At 40.0% G+C, this 20,586-nt stretch overlaps 1 protein-coding gene across 1 annotated transcript in view; it reads left to right on the top strand.

The window, feature by feature from the left end:
• The window catches only part of FAF2 (Fas associated factor family member 2), a 72,230-nt gene that overhangs the window by 35,985 nt on the left and 15,659 nt on the right, over positions 1–20,586 (top strand). The window contains exons 3-7 of the mRNA XM_005682743.3: positions 13,885–14,019; positions 15,564–15,640; positions 17,967–18,105; positions 20,019–20,104; positions 20,203–20,294. Coding sequence (XP_005682800.1) covers positions 13,885–14,019; positions 15,564–15,640; positions 17,967–18,105; positions 20,019–20,104; positions 20,203–20,294 — 529 coding nt within the window. The remainder of the gene's footprint in view (positions 1–13,884; positions 14,020–15,563; positions 15,641–17,966; positions 18,106–20,018; positions 20,105–20,202; positions 20,295–20,586) is intronic.

The following is a 20,586-nucleotide window of genomic DNA, read 5'->3' as shown; positions in this document are numbered from 1 at the left end:
ATCTGTTGAACTTAACTGTTTAATTATGATATATTATTTGAATACAGTACTGGATTTCAAGTGGTATTTAGTTATTCAGCGCTATTTTTGAGCAATTTTAGGCTCTGGCACTATGCCAGCAAACAAGACTTAAGTCCCTGTTCTCATGGAGCTTCAGTTTGTAATAAATGCTGTGAATAAGATGAGTACAGAAAATAGAATAAAGAGGATAAGGAAAGTCATTTTAATAGGGTGGTCAAGTAAGGCCTTTCTAGGGAGGTTATATTTGAGCTAACACCTGAATGATGAAAAGGAATGATGAATGTGAAATTTTAAGGGGAATGCATTTTAGGCAGAAGGCATTATGTTGCTCTGTATAATACTTTGGTATTGTATCCTTGTTAGACTTTTATTTCAAGCATATGCTGGCTTTTAAAAATGACTGACTTGATAAAATGGGTTGAGAAGCCTAGTTAGCATAGATTCAAAAGAAAGCAATTTAAAACTTGCTTCTGCCTTTTCTGTATTAACGTCTTCATTTTCCTTACATTATTCATGATCTATTTGTTGCTTGCTTTTTTCTTGATAAGCTTTCTTGAGGATCCTTTTTTCTTCGAGATTTTCAGGATAGGTTTAGAGATTAGCATAGGCTATCCCAAGCACTATGTCATTTTCTCTCTTCTGTGTTTGTTCTATTATTCCCTCTTCTCATGGTTTTTAATATGCTTACTTTCCTTTTTTTAAAATGAGATTTGCTGGAGACTTATTTTACTTGTTTATAAAAAACTTTTGTATTTATCAGTTCTTTTTACTGTTTATAAAACAAAATCTGACATTAATGAATTTTACCATACTTTTGTAGGTTTGTGTTCTTTTATTTTTTTACCATTATGCTTTTTGCAGCTTTGTTGATTTATTTGTACTCTTAAATTTAAGCCTGTGAATTTTCTTCTGAAACTATTATTTTAAATGTTTTGTTTTCTTCTTTGGTGCAGGAGTTATTGAGAAACATTTTTTGTTTGTTTATATAGCTGTATAGATTTGTACATAATTTTCTTGTTACGTAAATGGGATTATGCCATATTTACATTTTTTCACTTTCAGTAACTCCTAAAAATAATACATAAAAGTAACTTTCATTTGAAGTTACACAAAAAGATGCTCAATATCACTTAAAACTATTACAGAAATGCAAATCGGGACTACAGTAAGGTGCCATCACATACAAGTCAGAATGGCCATCATTAAAAATACTACAAATAACAGATACTGGAGAGGGTGTGGGGAAAACAAACCCTTCTGCCTTGCTGGTGGGAGGCAAGTTGGTGCAGTCACTGCAGAAATCAGTGTGATGGCTCCTCAGGAAGCCACAAGCGGAACCGCCATGCATTGCGCAGCCCCTGCCTGGGCGCCCACGGAGACGCGCACCTGCCAGGCTCAGCGCGATTCGCCGCAGGAGGCATGGGGACAGCCTGCAGGGATGGAGGAAGAGCATGCCATGTGTGTGTGTACAGTGGGATACTGCCCAGCCACCAAAAAAGAAAAAAAGAAGTAATGCCATTTGCAGCAACATGGATAGAGCCGGGGATTATATCATACTAAGTGAAATAAAGAAACAGAATGGTCCCTGTTCGTTTCCAAGGCAAACCAGTCAATACCACAGTAATCCAAGTCTGTGCCCCAATCACTGGGCACAGACTGAAGAAGCTGAAGTTAAATGGTTCTATGAAGACCTACAAGACCTTCTAGAACTAACACCCAAAAAAAGATATCCTTTTCACTATAGGGGACTAGAATGCAAAAGTAGGAAGTCAAGAGATACCTGGAATGACAGGCAAATTTGGCCTTGGAGTAGAAAATGAAAAAATGAAACATCAAAGGCTATTAGAGTTTTGCCAAGAGAATGCTGGTCATAGCAAACACCCTCTTCCAACAACACAAGAGAAGACTCTACACATGGACATCACCAGATGGTCAACACCAAAATCAGATTCATTATATTCTTTGCAGTCAAAATGGAGAAGCTCTATATAGTCAGCAAAAACAAGATGGGAGCTGACTGTGGCTCAGATCATGAACTCTTTATTGCCAAATTCAGACTTAAATTGAAGAAAGTAAGAAAAACCACTAGACCATTCAGGTGTGACCTAAATCAAATCCCTTATGATTACACAGTGGAAGTTACAAATAGATTTAAGGGATTAGATCTGATAGAGTGCCTGAAGAACTGTGGATGGACGTTAGTGACATTGTACAGGAGGCAGTGATCAATACCATCCCCAAGAAAAAGAAAGGCAAAATGGTTGTCTGACAAGGTCTTAAAAATAGCTGAGAAAAGAAGAGAAGCTAAAGGCAAAGGAGAAAAGGAAAGATATACTCATTTGAATGCAGGGTTCCAAAGTAGCAAGGAAAGAAAAGAAAGCCTTCTCAGTGATCAATGCAAAGAAATAGAGGAAAACAACAGAATGAGAAAGACTAGAGATCTCTTTAAGAAAATTAGAGCTACCATGGGAACATTTCATGGAAAGATGGGCACAGTAAAGAACAGAAATGGTATGGACCTAACAGAAGCAGAAGATGCTAAGAGCTGGCAAGAATACACAGAACTATACAAAAAAGATCCAGATAAGTATGACCCAGATAACCACAATGGTGTGATCACTCACCTAGAGCCAGACATCCTGGAATTCAAAGTCAGTGGGCCTTAGGAAGCATCACTATGAACAAAGCTACTGGAGGTGATGGAATTCCAACTAAGCTGTTTCAAATCCTAAAAGATGGTGCTGTTAAGGTGCTGCAGTTAATGTGCCAGCAAATTTGGAAGACTCAGCAGTGGCCACAGGACTGGAAAAGGTTAAGTTTTCATTCCAGAGCCAAAGAATGTTCAAACTACCACACAGTTGCACTCATCTCACATGTTAGCAAAGTAATGTTCAAAATTCTCCAAGCCAGGCTTCAGTATAGTATATGAACCGTGAACTTCCAGATGTTCAAGCTGGATGTAGAAAAGGCAGAGGAACCAGAGATCAAATTGCCAACATCCGTTGGATCATGGAAAAAGCAAGAGAGTTCCAGGAAAACATCTACTTCTGCTTTATTGACTACATGAAAGCGTTTCACTGTGTGGATCACAACAAACAGTGGAAAATTCTTGAAGAGATGGGAATACCAAACCACCTGACCTGCCTCTTGAGAAACCTGTATGCAGGTCAGGAAGCAGCAGTTAGAACTGGACGTGGAACAACAGACTGCTTCCAAATAGTAAAAGAAGTACATCAAGGCTGTATATTATCACGCTGCTTATTTAACTTCTATGCAGAGTACATCATGAGAAATGCTGGGCTGGAAGAAGCACAAGCTGGAATCAAGATTGCTGGGAGTCTGATAACCTCAGATATGCAGATGACGCCACCCATATGGCAGAAAATGAAGAAGAACTAAAAAAGAGCCTCTTGATGAAAGTGAAAGGAGAGTGAAAAAAGTGGCTTAAAACTCAATATTCAAAAAACAAGGATCATGGCATCCGTTCCCATCACTTCATGGCAAATAGAAGGGGAAACAGTGGAAACAGTGAGAGACTTTATTTTGGGGGCCTCCAGAAGCACTGTAGATGGTGATTGCAGCCATGAAATTAAAAGACGGTTGCTCCTGGGAAGAAAAACTATGACCAACCTAGATAACATATTAAAAAGCAGAGAGATTACTTTCCCCACAAAGGTCCATCCAGTTAAAGCTATGGTTTTTCCAGTAGTCATGTGTGAATGTGAGAGTTGGACTATAAAGAACGCCAAAGAATTGATGCTTTTGAACTGTGGTGTTGGAGAAGACTCTTGTCCCTGGGACTACAAGGAGATCAAACCAGTCAACCAAGACTCTGATGCTGGGAAAGATTGAGGGCAGGAGGAGAAGGGGATGACAGAGGATGAGATGGCTGGATGGCATGATCGACTCCATGGACATGAGTCTGAGCAAACTCCAGGAGATTGTGAAGGACAGGGAAGCTGGTGTGCTGCAGTCCTTGGGGTTGCAAAGAGTTGGTCATGACTGAGCGACTGAAGAACAATAATATAGATGTGTATAAATGAATCACTTGGTTGTGCAGCAGAAATTGATCAATTATATTTCAGTTTTTAAAGATCAATTAATAGAAGAAGAAAATTAAGCTGAAAAAGTTCAAACAAAGCCTAAGATTAAATATGAAAAAATCTGGCTCTGATCACTTCCCTACCACTGTCTCACAGTCCTACATTCCCAACATAGTAGTATTAACAATTTCTTTTGCTTTTTTCCCAGATATTTCTGTGCCACTCTAGAAATATTTGTGTGTGAAAAGTGAAAGTGTTCGTTGCTCAGTTGTGTCTCTTTGTGACCCCCATAGATGAGCCTGCCTGGCTCCTCTGTCTGTGGAGTTGTCCAGGCAAGAATACTGGAGTGGGTAGCCATTCCATTCTCCAAGGGATCTTCCTGACCCAGGGATCAAACCTCGGTCTTCTGTATTACAGGCAGATTCTTTATGTTTGAGCCGTCAGGGAAGCCCCAAAATATGTATGTTGTTCTCCAGAGAGCTTTTATTTATATAGGCTGTATCTGTTTGTTTATTACCATGTTGTTGCTCTGTTCAGTCACTCAGTTGTGTCCGACTCTTTGCGACCCTATGGACTGCAGCACGCCAGACTTCCTGTCCTTCATGATCTCCTGGAGCTTGCTCAAACTGATGTCCATCAAGTTGGTGATGCCATCCAATCCTCTTAACCGCTGTCGTCCCTTCTCCTGCCTTCAATCTTTCCCAGCATCAGAGTCTTTTCTAAGAGTCTTCTGTTCAGGTGGCCAAAGTATTGGAGCTTCAGCATTAGTCCTTCCAATGAATATTCAGGGTTGACTTCCTTTAGGATTGACTTGTTTAATCTCCTTGCAGTCCAAGGGACTCTCAAGAGTCTTCTCCAACACCACAGTTCAAAATCATCAATTCTTTGGCACTCAGCCTTCTTTATTGTCAAACTATCACATCCATGCATGACTACTGAAAAAACCATAGCTTTGACTATACGGATAGTTGTCAGCAAAGAGTGTCTCTGCTTTTTAATAAGTTGTCTAGGTTGGTCATAGCTTTTCTTCCAAGGAGCAAGCGTCTTTTAATTTCATGGCTACAGTCACCATCTGCAGTAATTTTGAAGCCCAAGAAAATAAAGTCTATCATGGTTTCCATTGTTTCCCCATCTATTTGCCATGAAGTGATAAGAACGGAGGCCATGATCCTCATTTTTTGAATGTTGAGTTTTAAGCCAACTTTTTCCCTCTCCTCTTTCACCTTTATCAAGAGGCTCTTTGGTCCTCTTTGCTTTCTGCCATAAGGGTGGTATCATCTGCATATCTGAGGTTATTGATATTTCTCCTGGCAATCTTAATTTCAGCTTGAGCTTCATCCAGCCCAGCATTTCACTTGGTGTATTCTGCATATAAGTTAAATAAGCAGGATGACAATATACAACCTTGACGTACCCCTTTCCCAGTTTTCAATCAGTCCGTTGTTCCATGTCTGGTTCTAAGTGTTGTTTCCTGACCTGCATACAGATTTTTCAGGAGGCAGATAAGGTGGTCTGGTATTCCCATCTCTTTAAAAATTTTCCAGTTTGTTGTGGTTCACAGTCCAAGGCTTTAGTGTAGTCAGTGAAGCAGAAGTAGATGTTTTTCTGAAACTGTTGCTTTGTCTGTGATCCAGAGGATGTTGGCAATTTGATCTCTGGTTCCTCTGCCTTTTCTAACTCCAGCTTGAGCATCTGGGAATTCTTGGTTCACATACTGTTGAAGCCTGGCTTGGAAAATTTTGAGCATTACTTTTGCTAGTGTAAGATGAATGCAGTTGTGTGGTAGTTTGAGCATTCTTTGGCATTGCCTTTCTTTGGGATTGAAATGAAAACTGACCTTTTCCAGTCCTGTGGCCACTGCTGAGTTTTCCAAATTTTCCAGCATATTAAGTACAGCACCTTAACAGCATCATCTTTTAGAATTTGAAATAGCTCAGGTGGAATTCCATCACCTCCATTAGTTTTTTGCTTAGTGATGCTTCATAAGGCCCACTTGACTTCACACTCCAGGATGTCTGGCTCTAGGTGAGTGATCACACCACCATGGTTATCTGGGTCATGAAGATCTTTTTTGTATAGTTCTTCCGTGTATTCTTGCCAGCTCTTCTTAATATCTTCTGCTTCTGTTAGGTCCTTGCCATTTCTGTCCTTTATTGTGCCTGTGTTTGCATGAAATGTTCCCTTGGTATCTCTAGTTTTCTTGAAGACTTCTCTAGTCTTCTCTCGACTTCTCTAGTCATTCTGTGTTTTCGTCTATGTCTTTGTATTGATCACTTAGGAAGGCTTTCTTATCCCTTCTTGCTATTCTGTGGAACTCTGCATTCAGATTTTCTCCTTTGCCTTTCACTTCTCTTCTTTCCCACATATTTGTAAGGCCTCCTCAGATAACCAGTTTGCCTTTTTTGCATTTCTTTTTCTTGGGAATGGTTTTGATCACTGCCTCCTGTACACTGTTACAAACCAGTATCCATAGTTCTTCAGGCACTCCATCAGGTCTAATACCTTGAATCCATCTGTCACTTCCACCATATAATCATAAGGTCATATCGGAATGGCCTGCTGGTTTTCCCTACTTTCTACAATTTAAGTCTGAATTTGGCAGTAAAGGGTTTACAGTCTGAGCCACAGTCAGCTCCTGTTTTTTTTTTTTTTCCTCCTGGCTGAATAGAGCTTCACCGTCTTGGTCTTCAAAGAATATAATCAGTCTGGTGATGACCATCTGGTGATGTCCATGTGTAGAGTCATTTCTTGTGTTGTTGAAAGAGGCTGTTTACTATGACCAGAAAGTTTTGGCACAACTCTGTTAGCCTTTTCCCTGCTTCATTTTGTACCCCAAAGCTAAATTTGCCTGTTACTCCAGGTATCTCTTGACTTCCTACTTTTGCATTCTAGTCCCCTATGATAAAAAGAACATCCTTTTTTGGTGTTAGTTCTAGAAGGTCTTGTAGGTCTCCATAGAACCGTTTAGCTTCTTCTCCATTAGTGATTGTGGCATAGTCTTGGATTACTGTGATATTGAATGGTTTGCCTTGGAAACAGAGATCATTCTGTCATTTTTGAGACTGCACCCAAATACTGCATTTCGGACTCTCTTGTTGACTATGAGGGCTACTCCATTTCTTCTAAGCAATTTTTGTCCACAGTTGTAAATGTAATGGTCCTCTGAATTGTCCATGCCACTCCATTTTAGTTCATTGATTCCTAAAATAACGATGTTCACTCTTGCCATCTCCTGTTTGGCCACCTCAAATTTACCTTGATTCATGGACCTAACATTCCAGGTTCATATACAGTATTGTTCTTTATAGCATCGGACTTTACTTTTACCACCAGACACATCCACAACTGGGCATTGTTTCCACTTTGGCTCAGCCTTTTCATTCCTTCTGGAGCTATTTCTCTGCTCTTCTCCAGTAGCATATTGAGCGCCTACTGACCTGGGGAGTTCATCTTTCAGTTTCATATCTTTTTTCTTAGTTTCGTATTCATTTTTAAAATAATAAACTCATTGTATGTTAACATAAATGTTTGCAGATATTTTTGTCTGGCTTAGTAAAAAAAAGCTGGATCTTCATATTCACTTCTGCTTTTAATCTTTTGTGATATATAGTTTTAGTTGAAGTATGTGAAGAACATCTGGCTTCACCCAGGTATGTAATTTTTAAGGGGCAGTATAATTTAGTAACATTAATTTCAGTACATTTACATTGTTGTACAACAATTAACCACTGTCCATCTTTAAAACTTTTTCATCTTCCCAAACAAACTCTCTACCCACTAAATCAGTTATTTCCCATTACTGTCTCTGCCCAGCCTCTGGTAACCACAACTCTACTTTCTGCCACTATAAAACTAGACTATTCTAGATACATCATATAAGTGGAATCAAACAATGTTTGTCCTTTGGTATCTGACTTATTTCACTTGGTTATCCATGTCACAATATGTATCAGTTTTTTAACTGTCAAATAATATTCTTTGTATGAATATACCACGGTTATCTTTATCCATTCATCAGTTCATAGATATTTGGATTGTTTGCACTTTCAGTTTTTATTATTAATGTTTCAGTGGATATTAGTGTATAAGTTTTTGTGTGGGACATATGTTTTCATTTCTCTTGGGTATCTAGGAGTAGAATTGCTGAATCATGTGATAACTCTAGGACTTTCCAGGTAGCTTAGTGATTTAAAAAAAAAAAAAAAGAATCTGCCTTCCAGTGCAGGAGACAGAGCAGACTCAGGCTCAATCCCTGGGTCAGGATGATCCCCTGGAGGAGGAAATGGCCACCCAACTCCAGTATTCTTGCCTGGAAAATCCCATGAACAGAGGACCCTGGTGGGCTACAGTCCATGGGGTCTCAAAGAGTATCTTTTAAAGAACCGCCAGACTGCTTCCAGAGGTTACACTATTTTATACCCCCCAGAATAGTGCACGATGGCTCCAGTTTTTCTACATCCTCATGTGCACAGGTGCTCAGTCACTTAGTTGTGTCCTCTTTTGTGACCCCGTGGACTGTAGCCCACTAGGCTCCTCTGTCCATGGGATTTTCTTGGCAAGAATACTGCAGTGGGGTGCTGTTTCCTCCTCCAGGGGATCTTCCCAACCCAGGGATCCAAGCTATGTCTCCTGTATTGGCAGGCAGAGTCTTTACCACTGAGTCACCTAGGAAGTCCACACCCTAACCTACAATTTGTAAAAATCTGTCTCTTATTATATTATATTATAGTCATTCTAATGGATGTTAAGTAGTATCTCATGATTTTCGTGTGCATATTTCTGATGATTAATGATGTATATTTTTTATATGCATTTTGATCATTTGTTTATCTCCTTTGGGGAAATATCTATTCAAGTCCTTTGCCCATTTTTAAATTGAGTTGTTTGTCTTTTAAGTGATAAGTTGTAAGAGTCCTTTATATACTGTAGATACTAGACCCTTAACAGATCCATGATTTGTAAATATTTTCTCCTGTTTTGTGGGGTTGTCTTTTTTCTCTGTGATAGTGTCCTTTGGTACATGAAAGTGTTTAAGTTGTGATGAAGCCCATTTTATCTGTTTTTTTTTCTTTTGTTGCCTGTCCTTTTAATATCTTATCTAAGAAACCATAACCTAATCCAAAATCACAAAGACTTTTTTCTCCAGCTATGTTTTCTTTTAAGGGTTTAATAATTTCAGCTCTTACATTTAGGTCTTTGGTGTATTTTGAGTTAGTTTTTGTATACAGGGTGATTTTAGTAGGTCAGCTTCATTATTTTGCAGTGGTATCCAGTTGTCTCAGCCTTATTTGTTGAAAGACTGTTCTTTCCCATTGAATTGTGTGTCAACACTTTAAAATGTAAAACCTAGAGGCAAAGTTTAAAGCCAGCTATGAAGGTTAGAGAGCATGCAGTCCTCTGAAAGACCATCCTTACCTCTGTTAGCAACTGCAAGTACAAGGTGTTCCTAAAACCATATGCAGGTTTGATAATTCACTAAAAGAGCTTACTGAAAACTATTACAACTCATGGTTGCAGTTTATTATAGGGAAAGGATACAGATTAAAATCAGCTAAAGAAAGAAGCTCTTTGGGCAAAGTCTTGAGTTCCAAATACATGTTACCTTCCTGGCCCAGGTGTTTAACAATAGGCACCAAGTGTTACCCACCAGGGAGGCTCACCACAGCTTCAGTGTCCAGTTTCTCACTGAGGCTTTATTACAGAGGCATGATTGATTTGACTAGTTGCCTGTGTCATTGAACTCAGTCTCTAGGTTGACTGATACTGCATTACTCAAAGTCTCCAGCTTAAGTTACATGGTTGGTTTTTCTAGGGTGCTTCAGTTCAGTTCAGTTCAGTTCAGTTCAGTCGCTCAGTCGTGTCCGACTCTTTGTGACCCCATGAATCCCAGCATGCCAGGCCCTCTCCATCACCATCTCCTGGAGTTCACTCAGACTCACGTCCATCGAGTCCGTGATGCCATCCAGCCATCTCATCCTCTGTCGTCCCCTTCTCCTCCTACCCCCAATCCCTCCCAGCATCAGAGTCTTTTCCAATGAGTCACCTCTTTGCATGAGGTGGCGAAAGTACTGGAGTTTCAGCTTTAGCATCATTCCTTCCAAAGAAATCCCAGGACTGATCTCCTTCAGAATGGACTGGTTGGATCTCCTTGCAGTCCAAGGGACTCTCAAGAGTCTTCTCCAACACCACAGTTCAAAAGCATCAATTCTTCGGCGCTCAGCCTTCTTCACAGTCCAACTCTCATATCCATACATGACCACAGGAAAAATCATAGCCTTGACTAGACGGGCCTTAGTCAGCAAAGTAATGTCTCTGCTTTTGAATATACTATCTAGGTTGGTCATAACTTTTCTTCCAAGGAGTAAGCGTCTTTTAATGTCATGCCTGCAGTCACCATCTACAGTGATTTTGGAGCCCCCAAATATAAAGTCTGACACTGTTTCCACTGTTTCCCCATCTATTTCCCATGAAGTGATGAGACCGGATGCCATGATCTTCGTTTTCTGAATGTTGAGCTTTAAGCCAACTTTTTCACTCTCCTCTTTCACTTTCATCAAGAGGCTTTTTAGCTCCTCTTCACTTTCTGCCATAAGGGTGGTGTCATCTGCATATCCGAGGTTATTGATATTTCTCCCAGCAATCTTGATTCCAGCTTGTGTTTCTTCTAGTCCAGCGTTTCTCATGATGTACTCTGCATAGAAGTTAAATAAGCAGAGTGACAGTATACAACCTTGATGTACTCCTTTTCCTATTTGGAACCAGTCTGTTGTTCCATGTCCAGTTCTAACTGTTGCTTCCTGACCTGCATACAGGTTTCTCAAGAGGCAGGTCAGGTGGTCTGGTATTCCCATCTCTTTTGGAATTTTCTACAGTTTCTTGTGATCCACGCAGTCAAAGGCTTTGGCATAGTCAATAAAGCAGAAGTAGATGTTTTTCTGGAACTCTCTTGCTTTTTCCATGATCCAGCGGATGTTGGTAATTTGATCTCTGGTTCCTCTGCCTTTTCTAACTCCAGCTTGAACATCAGGGAGTTCACGGTTCACGTATTGCTGAAGCCTGGATTGGAAAATTTTGAGCATTACTTTACTAACATGTGAGATGAGTGCAATTGTGTGGTAGTTTGAGCATTCTTTTGCATTGCCTTCCTTTGGAATTAGAATGAAAACTGACCTTTTCCAGTCCTGTGGCCACTGCTGAGTTTTCCAAATTTGCTGGCATATTGAGTGCAGCACTTTCACAGCATCATCTTTCAGGTTTTGAAACAGCTCCACTGGAATTTCATCACCTCCACTAGCTTTGTTCGTAGTGATGCTTTCTAAGGCCCACTTGACTTCACATTCCAAGATATCTGGCTCTAGATGAGTGATCACATCATCATGATTATCTGGGTCGTGAAGATCTTTTTTGTACAGTTCTTCCATGTATTCTTGCCACCTCTTCTTAATATCTTCTGCTTCTGTTAGGTCCAGACCATTTCTGTCCTTTATCGAGCCCATCTTTGCATGGAATGTTCCCTTGGTATCTCTTAATTTTCTTGAAGAGATCTCTAGTCTTTCCCATTCTGTTGTTTTCCTCTATTTCTTTGCATTGATCGCTGAAGAAGGCTTTCTTATCCCTTCTTGCTATTCTTTAGAACTCTGCATTCAGATGCTTATATCTTTCCTTTTCTCCTTTGCTTTTTGCCTCTCTTCTCTTCACAGCTATTTGTAAGGCCTCCCCAGACAGCCATTTTGCTTTTTTGCATTTCTTTTCCATGGGGATGGTCTTGATCCCTGTCTCCTGTACAATGTCATGAACCTCATTCCATAGTTCCATCAGGCACTCTATCAGATCTAGGCCCTTAAATCTATTTCTCACTTCCACTGTATACTCATAAGGGATTTGATTTAGGTCATACCTGAATGGTCTAGCGGTTTTCCCTGCTTTATTCCATTTAAGTCTGAATTTGGCAATAAGGAGTTCATGATTTGAGCCACAGTCAGCTCCCGGTCTTGTTTTTGTTGACAGTATACAGCTTCTCCATCTTTGGCTACAAAGAATATAATCAGTCTCATTTCGGTGTTGACCATCTGGTGATGTCCTTGTGTAGAGTCTTCTCTTGTGTTGTTGGAGGAGGCTGTTTGCTATGACCAGTGCATTTTCTTGGCAAAACTCTATTAGCCTTTGCCCTGCTTCATTCTGCATTCCAAGGCCAAATTTTCCTGTGTTTTTCCAGGTGTTTCTTGACTTCTACTTTTGGGGGTGTTAGTTCTAAAAGGTCTTGTAGGTCTTCATAAAACTGTTCAACTTCAGTTTCTTCAGCGTTACTGGTTGTGGCATAGACTTGGATAACTGTGATATTGAATGGTTTGCCTTGGAGAGAAACAGAGATCATTCTGTCGTTTTTGAGATTGCATCCACGTACTGCATTTCGGACTCTTTTGTTGACCATGATGGCTACTCCATTTCTTCTGAGGGATTCCTGCCCGCAGTAGTAGATACAATGGTCATCTGAGTTAAATTCACCCATTCCAGTCCATTTTAGCTCGCTGATTCCTAGAATGTCGACGTTCACCCTTGCCATCTCTTGTTTGACCACTTCCAATTTGCCTTGATTCATGGACCTGACATTCCAGGTTCCTATGCAATATTGCTCTTTACAGCATCGGATCTTGCTTCTATCACCAGTCACATCCACAACTGGATATTGTTTTTGCTTTGGCTCCATCCCTTCATTCTTTCTGGAATTATTTCTCCACTGATCTCCAGTAGCATGTTGGGCACCTAATGACCTGGGGAGTTCCTCTTTCGGTATCCTATCATTTTGCCTTTTCATCCTGTTCATGGGGTTCTCAAGGCAAGAATACTTCTCCAGTGGACCACATTCTGTCAGACCTCTCTACCGTGACCCACCCGTCTTGGGTTGCCCCACAGGCATGGCTTGGTTTCATTGAATTAGACAGGGCTGTGGTCCTAGTGTGATTAGGTTGACTACTTTTCTGTGAGTATGGTTTCAGTGTGTCTGCCCTCTGATGCCCTCTTGCAACACCTACCATCTTACTTGGGTTTCTCTTACCTTGGGCATGGGGTGCGTAGCTCCACCATAAAATCCCATAGCAAAGATACTCTTACCAGGTGTGACGTTGATTACCTCCAGAAGCTGAAGGTAGAGATCAGATTTCCCTTTGGGTAAAGCCAAATTTTCTAACTATACTGGGACAAATATCCAGTTTCAGGGGCAGAGTTAGGAAAGGAATGAAACTTTTTTTTTTTTTTTAACTGAATATCATCTTTGTGCCAGGAATTATATTAGGATTTTGTATGGTCATCTCATTAAATTTTCAGATTAACCCTGAAAAGTATTGTTTATTTATTTTGCATGTGAGAAAACTGAGGCACATAAGCCAAGCAACTTTCTCAGTGCTGGAGCTAGGATTCAGACCTAACTTCCTCTGCTCCAAAGCCAAGCTTTCCCTCAATACCAACCGATCAAGATGGCTCCATTGCACAGTTCTGGGGGCACCAGACACAAACTGTGTCTATAGTTTGTGTTCTCTGTGGGTGGTTTTTCTTATGCTTGTACAGTGAAACACCTTGTAACCTGGCCACCCTAAATAGTGTATACCATCTGAATAAAAGCAGTGAGCTTCCAGACAGGTTCCTTGAACGCCTCTGTATATGAATTATGGAGCCATCACCACACATTGCCTCCCACCTTAGCAAGTTAAAAAAGGTTCATGAGTGTGTACTCCCTGGTGACCTATTTTGACACATCAGCAATAGTTGTCTCTTCTAGGTTGATACGAGCATCACTGAAGTGCTACTGTTTTTTTCTTCTCAGGCTGCTGTACAGGACAGATTGAACGAGCAAGAGGGTGTACCGAGTGTTTTCAACCCACCACCATCACGACCCTTGCAAGTTAATACAGCTGACCACAGGATCTACAGCTATGTTGTCTCAAGACCACAACCAAGGGCAAGTTATTTCATAGCTGGAACCTCTCCCTTTTTTATTGTAAAAGTTCTCTTACTTGGTTATGTTGATCTCGTATGATAGGAGCAAAAGGAATATTGAGAATATAAACCTGTTAGCTTGACCTAGCTCCTTGGTAGATTTATTGGGTTTATCATTTTTTTCTTGATTCCTTAGTGAATCAATGAAAGTAACTATTATTTTCCCTGTTTCTATGCCAGTTACTTGAAGAGTTTTCTGTGCCTTGTTTTGTGTTTATGACACTTTGTCTGCATGTATTTATGTGTCTAAAAATGTTTGCCGTGTGTTTAGTAGACCCTGCACTTTTAAATTAAAATGTTTACTGAATTCTTTGCTGTTTCATTTTGCTTAATTTTAAGCTACTTCTAGGGAAATACTTGGAAGTTCTGTGGGAGCCTTGGCCATATCTTTGAAATTAATCTCAGGGCTAGTAGTATCAAGGAAGTGATTCAGTTATATTCAGGTGGCATTTAAGAGTGTTTCAGGGTACTTGATATTTTGCTGTTGGGAATCTAGAGATGAATAAAGAAGCATTCTTCCCTCTTCAGATTATTCACAGTCAGATTAGGGAAGTCAGGTGTGTATACTCACAGTGAACTCCAGAGAACTTTTAGAGTTTCCCTTTCTTATTCTTAAGAGTTAACACTCACTTCTTACACTTGAATTTAAAATGTATTCCATCATTCCTTTTGCAGAGTACTTGGTAAAATTTAAAAAACAGAGTTTCTAAGTAGCTATTTTAGGGTATTTAACAGTAGAAGAGCGCAGAATCTTAGAGGATTATATGCTTCAAGGAGTAGTTCAAAAGAATTTCTGGTGGTCCAGTGCTTAGGATTCTGCACTTGACTGCATATGTGCCCAGTGTTACTCCAGTTTGTTTTGGGCTTGACTTTGTTTGAGACCCTAATGTCGACTAATAGAGTTCCAGAGCTCTAGAGTTCCCTGGCCGTGGACACAAAGAGGATATCAGACTAACATAATATAATATATAATAAATGCTTTGTAAGCTATAGAGCCCTATGTATTTATTAGTTAATAATAAGAGTAGCAATAATCAATATTGCTAAAATAATTAACATACTGTTGAGATTAGCAGGTATTTGGAGATTTGTAATTGTGATTAACACAATTATTCCCATCACTTTTATACAGAGGTCCAAGGTAGTAATATTGGTTATCTTTCTTGTTATTTCTGTATACTACATTTTAATGTGTTAACTCTAAAAGTGAAAGAATGAATATTTATGATTTGGGAAGGAAAACTTGGAATTGAATTTGACAACTAATATAAGTAGCTGCACAAAAAGTGTTCAAGCAGATTTAATATAAGAATTATGTTAGTATTAGATGAAATGAGGTCCTAAGTAGTTGGTTTTTTAAGAAAGATAAAGTGGTCCAGGAAAAGAGAACCATATGTGACAGAAGGAGAAATCACATAAAGGACAAAAAAGAATGAAAATCTTATCTAGCAATTAAGGTATTACGGGTTGGGAGAATGATACCTAACTTTGTTTTTGGAATTTCAGGGGCTGCTTGGATGGGGTTATTACTTGATAATGCTTCCGTTCCGGTTTACCTATTATACAATACTTGATATATTTAGGTACGTACCTTTGTATCCATGTGTTTAGTAGCAACAGGGTAGACTTTGGAGCAGAAACAGATCAGAATAAGGTTTATGCTCTTATAAATTTTGACTTGCCAGTTTATCATCATATTGAATACCTTTCCTAAAGTATTTCATATAGCATGAAAATATTTTCAGTTTTTCGAACGTAACAACAGATTTTACCATTTTCACAAATGAGTCTGCCTATATTTATTGTATCCTCCCTATCCCACCATGTTTTCCCCCTACATTCCCCAGTTAGTCTTCACACCCTTTCTGTTCCAACCTTTGTTACCTTTGCTAGCTTCACACTCCTTGTTAAGTTTCACCCGAATGCATCTTACAACTCATCATTCCAACAGATTGACTTGCTCTGAAATGACCCATTTTTCCCCAGATTCCTCCTATAATAGTTTCACTGTTCTAGACACCCCTTCTGTACATTTCCCTTTGTCTTGGCAACCCATAGGTTGCTGGCACTATAACCCTTCCACGTGTGTGTACACCCTTGCTTCACACCTTCACTTTTCTTCTCACTTCCTTCTTTTACCGTTTGGAGAGCTCAGCACAAGAAGCTACAGAAAGACTGCAAAACGTCAGGGGACCCAAGGTGCACATCAGACTTGAGTGTCTGATCTAGAACTCAGTAATAGATGAATCCACACCTAATCTTTATGGAGAACTAGAATGTTTATGGGCATCCAGGCCAATAAATGTAGCCTTGTATGCATACAGCGCAACCTGTACCTGCCTCTGAATACAGGCTAATCTTTGCCTTACTCTAGGGAACAGAGCCTGAAGGTACGGACCGACCAGCTTCAGAGGTGCATGTAAAAATCTTTAAAATCATTTGCTATCTCTGTTTTGTTTTTTTTTTAAGCTAATTGTCCTAAATTGTGTTGGCCATTGGACTGTTTCGTGATGAGAAAGAACAACAAAAGATAATTAAAACCTTTATCCATTCATTCATAAAATTTGAAAACTTGGAGTAATAAGATAATCCTAAAATACTTGATTTCAGATAAAGTTATCAAAACATTAATCTTAAGGATTTCTAATCACTCCTCCACATACCCAGCTTCTTTCTTTTATTTTTAATTTGCTTTGGAATGTTTGTGTCAATGAGTTAGGTTTGATTATTCAGGAGAAATTCCAAGTGACATAGTGTGTATATGGGGAATTTGTTAAGGGGATAAAGAACTGGCTTAGTATTTGCTAAGGAGAGTATCACAGTGTAGTTAGCTTTTCTATGCTGAATCAAGTATATGAATATTGTTCACTTCCTTGGGGAAAAATATGCATGGCATGTATTACTAATTTTAATGCAACTGTATCATCCAAGCAACTTGTTTAATGTAATGTAGCACCTTGACTTATCAAGCCCCTGCTCCTTTGCCTTTTATGGAAACCCAAAGGATAAATAAATGGTATTGTACAAATGTGATAAGATGGCCTCTTCAGAAACAGATCTACCATCTTTAAACTTAAGTAACTTCCAAGTCTTCAACTCTGCCAAGTGTTGTCTAGATCCATTTTATAACTTCCTCTATGGATGCTGTCAACCATAAATCACTGAGCAGAGTTTACTTGCCCCATTGATGAGCAAGTAAATCGTGACTGCAAGTTTGGATTTGAAGTTCTTGTCCATAATCCGAATAGTTTGGGAATGTGGATTCATAACTCAAAATTCCAGGAGAACAGAAAGGAAAGGGAGAGGCAAGTAGAACAACCAGAAAGAGACAGCCCTGTTCTAGAACAGCACTATCTAACAGAACTTTCTGTGATGATGGAAATGTTGTGTATCTTCACTGTCTATTATGGAACCCATTAGCCACACATGGCTGTTGAGCACTTGAAATATGGCTGTTGTGAGTGATGAACTAAATTTTTTGATTGTATTGAATTAATTTTCTTGGTAATTTAGATAGCCATATGTGGCTCTTGGCTGCTGTTTTAGACAGTGCCATTACAAGAGTCTGAGGGCACAGCCTGACTCTTGACCTTTGTGGATATTGTGTCTTCCTTTCCCAGTTCTTTCAGTCCTAAATTTTTCTGCAAAAAGCACTTAATATTTGTTTACACCAGTGTTGAAATTTATAATCCTAGTAGTTTGCATTCTTCTTAAACAGGCAGTGGCACAGCTTGCTGCTTTGTGGCTTTGGAGCCAGACTGTATTCTCAGGTTTGATGGTCCACTCACAGGTGATTCATCTCCCCTTGCTGCCAAGCCTGTGGCTCTGTGTAGGAATCTTTACAAACTGGCCCACTCCGTGTGCACTACAGTAAGCCGATTCATGTGATATTTATTCCTTCCTCCCCAGGTTTGCTCTTCGTTTTATACGGCCTGACCCTCGCAGCCGGGTCACTGATCCCGTTGGGGACATTGTTTCATTTATGCACTCTTTTGAAGAGAAATATGGGAGGGCACACCCTGTCTTCTACCTGGGAACGTACAGCCAGGTCAGTGCCACAAACCATATAGATGCCAATTTACTGATATGGTTCTATCCTCAAAGGAAAGCATAGGCCAGCACTGATCATGTCATTCTTTTATTCAAAGCCTTTAAATGACTTTTTATAGCTTATACACACATACACACACACAAACAAGCCCTTTAGCTGGGCCCTCTTTGATCTAATCCCAACCTCTTTTGAGGTCTTTCCTGCATAACTTATTTCCCTGTACCATAGGTTCCAGCTAAACAGTCCCCTTAACACACTCTGTAACGTCCCACCTCTGTGCCTTTGCTTTTACTTTACTGTTTCCTCTATCTGGAATGCCTTCCTCACATTTTTGTTAACTGGAATCTTGCCCATCCTTCACCAGCTCGTGTCTCTCCCCTCTTGTACCTTTCCTGATTGCTGAACTCTACCCTGCCTACTTATAGACTAAAATAGTCTTGTATTTTCATAGTGTTTTTTTTTTTAAATCTTATAGCAATTTCACAGTCTTCCTTATTTTATAGTTGTTTGTGTTCATGTCTTATCTCCTATACAGACTATAAGCTCCTTGTAGGCAAAGCCTAAGTCTTATTGGATCCCTCACAGAACTGAATAAGGGCATAGACCATAGACTCAAGGCAGCACATCTCATTTAACCCAAGCAACACACACCTTTGAGTGTTTTTATCTCTCAGGGGGCAAAGATTAGTAGGAGTTCTGTGGGTATTGGGCATACCCCTACTTCACCAGAAACAAATGTAGAAGTAGCGTGGTGGGCATGTGCCTAAGAGTGGTTCTGTTCTGCAGCCTCCAGGATTCCTGAATCTATCTGGAAAAGGAGAAAAATGCTGATTCTTGCTTCCTGTGTGATTCTCCCACATCTTTTTTTCTCACTGGCTGCTCCCACCCCACTCAGTAAACCTTAAGCACCTACTATATGCCACACGTTGTGCTCAATGCTAGAGATACATTTGTGAATAAGATGGGACCTCTCATACACCCTCTTTGCTGTGATCCTGAGGGTAGACCACTATTGGTCGTTCAGGAAATCTTAATTGAATTGTAATGTGTCCAGGAGTCTACAAATGAAAAAGCATACACAGGAATCTGGGACACTTGCCTTGTTTTTGAAGATCTTTTAAAACTCATGCTCTTTAAAATGCCCTTGGGTCCCTCATTTTCTCATCCGTTTGGCATGTGGCAAGGGATCCAGCTTATCTTCACAGTATTTATTATGCTGTAGCTGCTGCTACTGCTGCTAAGTCACTTCAGTCTTGTCTGACTGTGTGCGACCCCATAGATGGCAGCCCACCAGGCTCCCCAATCCCTGGGATTCTCCAGGCAAGAACACTGGAGTGGGTTGCCATTTCCTTCTCCAATGCATGAAAGTGAAAAGTGAAAGTGAAGTCGCTCAGTCGTGTCCTACTCTTAGCGACCCCATGGACTGCAGCCCACCAGGCTCCTCTGTCCATGGGATTTTCCAGGCAAGAGTACTGGAGTAGGGTGCCATTGCCTTCTCCGTTTTGCTGTAGCTATAAAGTGACAAAATTCTCCTCTCCTTTTTCAGGTCAGATTCTCCTGTTTTTATCTTCCTTTAGGCTGTGGGAACAGCTGACTTTTCTGTGATTACATGGGGCTTTTTTCTGTCAGGCTGCTTATACTTTATTCTCACTTGCCTAATAGAATTTAAATCCTAACAACACTAAAAACTTTTTCATTGAAGCTTATTAGCATATGGACTTTCTGTTGGGAGAGGAATGCCAAGGGTGTGAAGATAGAAGCCCAGGAGTTTTCTGCTTTTCTTGCTTACCTTCTTTCCTTATTTCTTCTTTTGTTCCTAAATACATAGCTGTATCCATTAGGATCTTTATCCTAATTAAAAGTGTGAGGCACAATCATCATTATAATTAGTGATCTTCTGTTTCTCACAGGCACTTAATGATGCCAAACGGGAGCTTCGCTTTCTTTTGGTTTATCTTCATGGAGATGATCACCAGGACTCTGATGAATTCTGTCGGTAAGTGGATTGTTTTTTTTCTTCCTCTTTTCTGATCTTATCTGCTGATAGTTGTGGAAAGCAAGTTCCTCTTATGTCATTTTCATCCCTCTCCACAGCAACACACTCTGTGCACCTGAAGTTATTTCACTAATAAACACTAGGATGCTCTTCTGGGCATGCTCCACAAACAAACCTGAGGGATACAGAGGTAAGTTGTGTGGTTATTTTTTCCTCATTGAAATTGTTAGACTATCTTTCAGATAATCTGGACAGACATGCCATTTATCGCATGACTATTCTGTGGCCAACCAAACCTCTCAGCAGTCACAAGAGATGGGGATTGTATTACCTCCACTGTATAGTTTAGGTGTTTAAGCTGCTGGCCCAGGATCATACAGTTAGCAAGTTTTGGAGCACGCTCAGGTCTGTCAGACTCTAGCCCACTTATTACAGTTAACCATTGCCAGAACCTGTTTTGTTTTTTAAAATACCCAGTCCTG

Source organism: Capra hircus, chromosome 7, assembly GCF_001704415.2.
Source record: "Capra hircus breed San Clemente chromosome 7, ASM170441v1, whole genome shotgun sequence".
NCBI lineage: Eukaryota > Metazoa > Chordata > Mammalia > Artiodactyla > Bovidae > Capra > Capra hircus.
This window is presented reverse-complemented; position numbering and strand designations above follow the sequence as displayed.